This window comes from Meleagris gallopavo, chromosome 30 (genome assembly GCF_000146605.3).
Source record: "Meleagris gallopavo isolate NT-WF06-2002-E0010 breed Aviagen turkey brand Nicholas breeding stock chromosome 30, Turkey_5.1, whole genome shotgun sequence".
Classification (NCBI taxonomy): domain Eukaryota; kingdom Metazoa; phylum Chordata; class Aves; order Galliformes; family Phasianidae; genus Meleagris; species Meleagris gallopavo.
This window is the reverse complement of record NC_015040.2, coordinates 2,541,405-2,549,745: the sequence shown is the minus strand read 5'-3', so window position 1 is coordinate 2,549,745 and position 8,341 is coordinate 2,541,405. Positions and strand designations below refer to the sequence as shown.

At 50.3% G+C, this 8,341-nt stretch overlaps 1 protein-coding gene across 2 annotated transcripts; it reads right to left on the bottom strand.

Moving 5' to 3' along the window:
- Window positions 1-6: 6 nt before the first annotated feature.
- MAP2K2 (mitogen-activated protein kinase kinase 2) lies at window positions 7-8,335 on the bottom strand. 2 transcript variants are annotated; one of them, XM_031557130.1, is made up of 11 exons: window positions 8,223-8,335; window positions 7,176-7,440; window positions 5,734-5,880; window positions 4,994-5,071; window positions 4,488-4,539; window positions 4,270-4,394; window positions 2,721-2,934; window positions 2,251-2,315; window positions 1,961-2,022; window positions 1,316-1,361; window positions 7-396 (listed from the first exon to the last, which is right to left on the bottom strand). In XM_031557130.1, the coding sequence occupies exons 1-11, from the start codon at window positions 8,306-8,308 to the stop codon at window positions 286-288; spliced, it is 1,251 nt and encodes a 416-aa protein (XP_031412990.1). In that variant the 5' UTR covers window positions 8,309-8,335; the 3' UTR covers window positions 7-285. The 2 variants fall into 2 exon arrangements, with proteins under 2 accessions (XP_031412990.1, XP_010723240.1); XM_010724938.1 differs by having other exon boundaries at window positions 7,176-7,386.
- Window positions 8,336-8,341: the final 6 nt, after the last annotated feature.

Here is an 8,341-nt window from a genome sequence, read left to right as displayed (position 1 = left end):
AAAAAAAAAGAGAAAAAAATTAACATAAGCAGCACATTTCCCAATTGTCAAGAGCTCCAAGTTGGAGCAGAGGCCCAGGACACCCCCAGAACAACAGAAACCAAGCCCACATTTGCTTGGGGTGGGGGGCAGCTGATTAACATTTCCAAGTGATGGTGCTTTGCCAGTGGGATGCGAGGTGAGAAGGGGCTGGGGAGAAGGAAGAAGGGCAGTTCTGTTGTGTACTGAAGGACAGGGAATGGTGACAGAGGCAGATGTACTGACACCAGGCGGTCGGCTCGGCCATCACACGGCAGCACGGGTGGGTGTGCTGGGCTGGTTTAACCTCAATGTTTTGCAGAGCCAGCCGGCGAAATCCACCTCCTCCACTTCAGAACGCTTGATGAAGGTGTGATTCTGCAAGGGAAGCAAAGCAAGGTCAGGGAGGCACACTGTTAGCATGCAGCCAGGAGCACCCCGTAGTAGGGGTTTCCACTTCCAGCAGAACACCACAATCCCTGGCTCCTTCTCAGAGCTCTGGGGAGGCTTACACTGTTGGTTGGACTCCAGCAAGGCCAATGGATCCAAGGCCATAGCTTGGGCTGCTTTCAGGCCCAGACAGTGGATCTGGAGAGTAGTTCCTAGATGTTTGCTACTTACAGCCCTATGGCTGAGTTTTAAAGTCAGTGCATCTTGTGCCTGGCCATGAAACTCTCAGGACACGCAGAAGAGCTGAGGTGCAAAGCCTGTGTGCTGCATCCCCAGAGCAAACCTAAATGCTATGGTGGTGACAGGACAAGCCTGGTGTAGGTTCAGAGCTACACATCTTGAGCTCAGCCTGGTACCAGTTTGCTCCCAGAGAGCAAAACTTAATCCCCCAGGGTGACCACAAAACAAGGACAAGGAACAGGGATATAAGGATGTGGGCTGCTGCTTTTGCAAGGGGCAGTGGGGGTCAGCCAGCTGTGGCTCAGCACTGGGCTGAGGAAGAAAAGCGAGGTTGACAGGGATAAACTGAGCTCTTCTACCCTGCTCAAGAGGCAAAGGTTTGTCCCAGGCACCTTCGCAGACATGGAGAGGTGCTGGAGCCATCAGGTTCCCATCCTGAGCTTTACTGGGGGAGGGGCTGCAAGGCTCTCAGGGGTTAGATGACATCACTGCCTTTGAGACAAAGGCAAGTGAGTCACACAGTCTCCCAGGCTGGACTTGGTTCTCAGGCTCAGCCAGGGGACTTTCCAGCCTTTAGAGCAAGGACGGCTGGAAGGGATGGGATGAGGCAGCAGCTTGCAGATCTGGTGCCACCCAGCGTAGAAAGAAGACTGCTCTTCCCATTTACCATCAGCATCTTCAAATCTGCCCGTTCCGCTGGATTCTTAATTAAGCTGAAATGAGAAGAACAAGAGAGCAAAAACAGCAATGAGACATTTCTTGTAAGAAGCTGCTTATCTGTCTGGAGGGGTCTCCAGCTTCACTAAAACCACACTGCCTGCTGTCTGCCTTCTGCAGACCAGCAGTATGCACGATGCTCAGATAGTGGTGTCTGCAGCTCCAGCACCCTGGACTCTAGGCAGAGCTGCAAGATCCACCATTTCTGGACTGCATGGATAAAATGTGTAACCATTTGCAGAGATTAATGGTTTTGTAACATCCAGTCTCTGTTTTAGCGGGGACAGCAGCTGCATCCCCACCATGTCCCCAGGGTCAGGAGGTCTTGAAGTCAGTGTTGTTTGCAGAGTGCCTGCAAGGTTGTGGTGCAAGCTGCAGAGAATAACTACAAAGAAACCACTTTTATTCCAGCCCTTCCCAAGGCAGAATTTCCCAGCACAGTGCAGGACCTTGCTGCAGCCAAGCCAGAGCAGGGAGATTACCAACAGAGAACAGACAGTCCTCATGCTGAACATTTTGAGTGGGAAGGCAGCCTGCTGAGCTGCCAGTGAGCACATACAGGCCTCCACGTTCGGTCACAAACAGAAATCCTTACCATTTATTTACAAACTCCTGGAAATCTTGCGTAAAAACTCCATTTGGCAACTTGGGAGGTGGCTGCAGAGAGAGGAAAAAGGGTTAATGAGTCAAAACCTAAATACCTTAGAACACAGTTTTCAGTTGCTTCCTTCCCATTGTATCAGTGGCCAAGAGGACTTTGGAGCAGTTTGAGGGGCTCTATCGATAAGCCCCTGTCAAGCAAAGGTTTTTGAGCCTATTTTGACCTTTCAGAGTGGACACAACATCAACCCAGGGGAGCAGAGCCTACAGTAGTGCAATACTCACCTCATTAACTATATAGTCCAGCAGTTCAAAAATGGCCATTGCAGGTCGGTTGTCCATTCCATGGCCTGCGTGGTTAAGATGAAAGAAATACTGGTGAGAAGCTGTTCAGACACCAAAGGGCTTCATTTCACACACAGAAAACCCACACTGGGACTTTTGCTGGGAGAAGCAGAGAGCACCAACTTGGGAATTAACCCATTGTTAAAAAAAAGAAATCCCCCAAATCACCTCCTAAGCTCCCCATACAAGACCAGAACCCCACAGGCTCTCAGGATTAGAAACCTCCACAAAAGAGCTGGATTCTCCTACAGCTCAGACATAGCTCTGTCTGCAGGAAAGAGTGAGATGAGAACCCTCCCTCCCCACAACCTCATTCACAACAGCTTTGGCTGAGCCAGCCACACCGACAGAACCCATCCCCTTGCCCCCATGCCTGCGTGTTGCATCTCATGCAACATGGCAGCCCCTACCACTGATGGGGCGTCCTGGGGGTCTGGCCCGCGGCGAGACGCTGTGAGATTCTCCCTCTGCCCCATCCACCATAGGACGGCCAAATATTGCTTCCAGTTCCTTGGAGTCTGGTGGGGGTATTGGATACCTTCCAATAGAAAGCTCCACCAGTGACAGACCCATGCTCCAGATGTCGGACTGGACTGAGTAATGAGTGCCCTGCAACCGCTCAGGCTGGAAGGAAAAAAACACAGACAACAAAGTGATAAGAAACCTGAAGCATCCTCTCTATGAGCAGGTGTCCTCCAGCACTCCTGATGCCTGCCAGAAGCACTAATGTCTGCAGAAAAAGCATTTCTGGGGGGTGGGGGAACTCCCAAGTCACAGCAAATACAAAGCACTTGCACACATCTAACCAACAGATAAGCAACTGCAAAGGCTGCTCAGCTGTATACTCTGGACTTTGAGTATAAAGTATTTCTCAGTGAGCTGAGATCTCAATTTTGTTGTCAAAGTTTTTTATTCTTGTGTTTATTCTTATTAATATCTGAGAGCAATCTGAGGAGCAGAAAGTCCTACTGTGATGAAAAGGCTAAAAAATAATAAACCAATGCAAGCCTTCTATTCTGGTAGCTTTGTGTGAGCTGTGCAGACCCAACTGAGTGCAGAAGGAACACCACCCTTAAATACACCATCTTACTGTCACTCTACTTAAATAACCATCCCCAAAATACAAGAGGAGCTCAGACCTAAGTACAGAAACACCAGCAGCTTTGCTTACTGCCTGCTTACAGCTGCAGCCACATGGTGTGGACAGCAGACATGCATCTTCTTTGCTATCCAGACAGAGGACCAGAGTCAGCCTGGAGGAAGTTTCACGGTTACAGCAGCCTGTTATCAAGACACAGGGCAGAGGAATCTGCATGATGCCTCTTGCTGCACTGTGTCACTGCCACTACACCAGGCTGGATAAAAATCATTAGCCAAAGCGTGTCACAATCTGTGGTTCAGCACATCTGCAGCCCAGGGCCCACAGATTATGACTTTCATTTTGAGGCATAATCTGCTCTTTTTTTGCAGTTTTCCTCCAGTTTGGCTCTGTTTTCCATCAGTCTCCACCAACCCCACCTGCATTAGACTGGTTAACACCCCTGCCAACAACTGCATGTGGTAGAAGCATGGTTGAAGGAGGGAGGGTGTCAGCACGGGTCCCCTCTCCACAGTTTCTTGGACAAGCTTTGCATACAGAAAGAAGTTTTTGAACCCACAAACAGTAGTTGAAACAGAATGAAAGCATCCATAGGATGTGGACATCTTCCTTTGCACATCTTGTACTTGTTCCTATTGCATGGAACACTACGTGCTCCCCAGTCCAACCTTCAGCATGGAAAAGCAATAAGCACATGTGATCAGACAGTGTCCAGAGAGACCACAGTCCCAGAGAGGGCAGGAATGCAGAGGAAAACTGTAAACAGCTTGGACAGGACACCGATTCTATACGAGTAGTTAACCCCACCTGCATCCGAGCTGAACCCAAATTGTAAAAATCCACTAAAAAGTTGAACTTACAGACATGTAGGACCGAGTTCCCACAAAAGAGTTTGCCATGGAGTCAATGAGCTGACCACTGACCCCAAAATCACACAGCTTAATCTCTCCTCGAGAGTTAACCAGGATGTTGGAAGGCTTCACATCTGACAACAGTGAGAGAGAAGAGTGTAAACATGGCTCTGGGTAAAACAGGGCTCCTCCAGCACAGGCAGCTATTGTTAGGTTCCTCCTCTCACCTCTGTGCATGATTTGGTGCTTCTCTCTCAGATAGGCCAAACCTCTCAGAACCTAGAAGGAAGCCAAAGACAGGATAAGAACTCAGAAGCAAAGTGTTTTGCATTCAGTTAAGACACGTTGCATAAACTTCAGTGCTGCCACATCGCAGCTCTGTGAGGAAAGCCTCTCTGTGGTGAGTAAGCACTTCAAGTTTTGCAACTGATTCGCTGTGGATGGCAGTGAGCAATGGCCACTGTATAGATTCAGTCACAGAGCAAAACCCAACCCCTACTGTGACAATCACAAGTCTTGGGTTTATTGCCCAAGGAAGTTTCTCCCTGTCTGGCGACCACCAAATAGTGCAACACCAGGGGTGGGAGTTATGGAAAGTGCTTGGGAATCTGCTTCCCTGCTCCCATCTCACACACCACCCCCCTCCTGCCCAACTTCAGGATGGGAAAGCACATATGCAGAAACAAAGAAAACTTCCTGGGGTTGTACAAGCATTTTCTCACCCACAACTCACCGCTATACTGACTTTCCCCAGTATTTCTTCAGGAATTCTTTTGGCTTCTTTCAACACTTGATCCAGGGAGCCACCATCCTGAAAGTAAGAAAACCACTGAGGTTATCAGCACACCAACAGCAGGAGAGCAGTTGGCCATACAGACAAATGCATCCATATTGCACCAGAGCTGTGAGAGTGGTACACAGCATCCCAGCTCAGTAAACTGCAGTACATCAATAGCAAGCACACTCCTACAGCAGAAAAAGATCTCTGGTGATCACAGCTCAAGCCTCTCACTGAGAACTACTTTAATCCTATCAGCTCTGTTTCTTGCTGTTAGTTTTTAAAGCTTCTTTTCCCGCAGCAGTAAAAACAAAGATGAGGCTGCCAGCATCATTGTGGAGGAATGACAACACTTCTGACAGGGACAAGAAAAGATGCACGTTGCATTTGACAGCAAGCTCTGTAGAGTGATAGGTTACAATATTTCTGTTTGGCCACCCCCTAAACTTCTGCTTCCTAAAAAAAAGTTGATGGCTGTCATTTAGATGCCTAAGTAGAAGCACGGAGATTCTAACCCCAGCTTAGCAGCCTTGCTGAACACTAGGCAGTCAGAGCAAGGAGCCACTGCACTGCCAGCAATGAGTGCCAGCACAATAACCCACTTCATCTGGATGTCATTCTCATAAAGATCCAGTTGGGAACACAGTACTGGGAGCATCAGTTTGGAGGAGGAGGGGGGGGGACGATAGACTCACCATGTGCTCCATGCAGATGGAAATCTCTCCATCGCTGTAGAAGGCTCCATAGAAACCCACAATATATGGGGAATTACACTCATGCAGCACCTGCAGCTCTCGGATGATCTGATTCCTGATGGCTGGTTTGATTTCTAGATGAATCAGCTGACAAGATTAAAAAAAGAATATAGTGCCTAAAGAAATCAAAAACAACCTTACAGGAACCTCGTGAACAAGCAAGCGTGAGCATTGGAAAGAAAGGAAAATGTTTTCAAAATTAAGGATAAAGGGTCAAGTGGAGTGCTGTGCAGCCTGCTAGCAAGTACAGCAACTGCCAGCCTGTGTAACACACTGAGATCACACAGGACACAGAATGGAAAGGCAAGGCAGAAGCAGATCTGAGTTGGCAACGTGAACGTTTTCACAAGCTTTGTAGGTGTTGTAAGAACAGGTGCTCTCATATCAAGGAAACTACATGAAGTAAGAAAACAAAAAACAAACATTCACATGCTTATGCATGTGAAAGAGTAAATGCCTTATTCCTTGGGCTCCACATAGTCAGCTAACACAGCTGTGGGAAGGAAAGCCATGAAGTCCAGCAAACGTCATGGCAGGTTAGAAAGCAGCTGCTGTTACTGTAAGCTCTAGGACAACCAGGCCCTGGATTCTGCAAGGAACACAGCAGTGCTGCCCAATGCTGCAGCTTGCCTTGGCTCCAGTTTCTAAACACAGTATTCCCAACAATCTCAAAACCACCTAATTACATCTAACATACCCAAAGTAATGCCACAGTGGAAGATTCACAGAGCTCCACTCCAAGCAAAGCCACCTGGGAAACCTATTAGTTCATGATACCCACTAGGTACCATGATACCCATCCCCACAGGTGAGAACAGAGCCTTCCAAGGAAGCTGTCCTATATATTGGCAATTGTACTGCTCTCACTGAGCACTGCCTTTTCTAATAGGCAGACAAAGCACCTCCTATTTCTCTATTACAAGACAATAAAAGACATCTCCCATAAGCCAACCTCAGAGAGGAACAGCTGTCAAGACAGGTTCACAAGGCTGCTTGGAACTATTAAGTGGATGGCAAGGGATGTGTGCATGCCAAATTCTGGTGTGTGCAGGGCCAGCCATCTTTCCATCTGCCACACTGAGCCCTCGTTAGCCATCACCCTCAGAAAACCCATTTCCTGGTAAAAGAACAAACTCATGTTCTCACACCAGGCGTTGCAAAACCCTGTGACCTGTTTAATGCAGACTTCCCCTCTCAGGAGATGACCCACAGCCAGGCAGAGCAGCCAGAAAGCTTACAGAAGTTAGGGGGAAAGAGGCTCTGTGCAGAGCCCAGCTTTGTGCATTGGTACCAACTCAGACAGGTGCTTTGCATGCAGGTGGAGCAGTGCAGACAGCCTGCTTGGACCCTGCTCCCCAGCAAGGCATCTCCTGCCTCCTTACCTTCCGTGCCATAATGAGCCCTGAGGGTTTGTGTTGCACTTTGGTGACCACACCACCATTGCCAGCCCCCAGCTCAGAGATCCGCTCAAAGTCATCATCCTTCAGCTCTCCCACTTTGGCTTTCTGAGTGAGGAAAGCTTCCAAACGCTTCTTTTGCTGCTCATCCAGCTCCAGCTCCTCGAGCTTCTTCTGAAGGTCCACCAGATTAGCCCTGCAGGAGATGATGGGGGCATCAGTCTGTGAGGGTCCAGAGAAAGTCTGTCCTCTGTTGGCGGGGCAAAACGTGGCTCATAAGGGTTAGACAGCGAGGCACAGGGAAAAGAACCTCAATGTTTTTGTTTTTTTTATGGTAACTGTGGAGAAGCAGAGGGAATAACAGAAGTCCCAACCCACATATACTCAGCCCAAACCCCTGTACAAGTTCAAGGACAACCTTTCCTAACACGGAAAGCCACGCTTGGCCTTCTCTGTGAAGCACAATGCCACTCCACATATCCACCAGCCCCCTGCTACCCCAGACCCACAGCCGAGCACAAAGGGGATGCTGTGTTCCCCAACACCTGCTACGCGCACACAGACAGACACACAGACACTCCAGCCACCCTCTGCCATTTGCTGCCCCACCCCCCACCCGGGGCAGGGGATCAGGAAGGGCTCCCAGCAGCCCCAAAACCACCTCCTTCTCCCACTCCCCCAAATCCCTATGGGTTCTGCTCCTCCTCGCCCCACTGACCACCCCCAACTCCTCGCCTTCCCCCCCCCTCAGCCCTTCCCCACCTCATCTCAGCCAAGCTATGAACAAGGCCGCTCTGTGCCCGGCCCCATCGCTTCCTCCCCGATCCCACAGCCCTGCCCTCAGCAGCCCCCGGTTCCCACACAGACCCCATCCGGGCACAGCTCATCCCAGCCCCCCATTCGCTCCCCAAGCCCCGTTCCCGTCCCCTCTCCGGTTCCCGGTTCAGTTCCCAGGCCCGGCACGCAGCCAACCCCAGCACCGACGCTCCCGAAGCGGCGAGGACCGGTCAGACCCCACCGCCACTCACTCACTCTGCGGAACCGCCGGGTCCGGGTCCCTCGACGGGGCTGGGAGTGATGGTGAGGGCCGGCAGCACCGGCTTCCTCTTGGCCGGCATGGCCGGGCCGCGCCGCGCCTGCGGACCGAGCGG

Excerpts from the sequence above, each read along its gene's own strand:
- MAP2K2 (XM_031557130.1), bottom strand. The coding sequence starts at position 8,308 with ATGCCGGCCAAGAGGAAGCCGGTGCTGCCGGCCCTCACCATCACTCCC. Across the intron at positions 5,072-5,733 it reads CCATCTGCATGGAGCACATG|GATGGTGGCTCCCTGGATCA; the intron begins GTGAGTCTATCG and ends TCTTACTTTCAG. Across the intron at positions 2,023-2,250 it reads TGGACTATATAGTTAATGAG|CCACCTCCCAAGTTGCCAAA; the intron begins GTGAGTATTGCA and ends CTCTCTCTGCAG.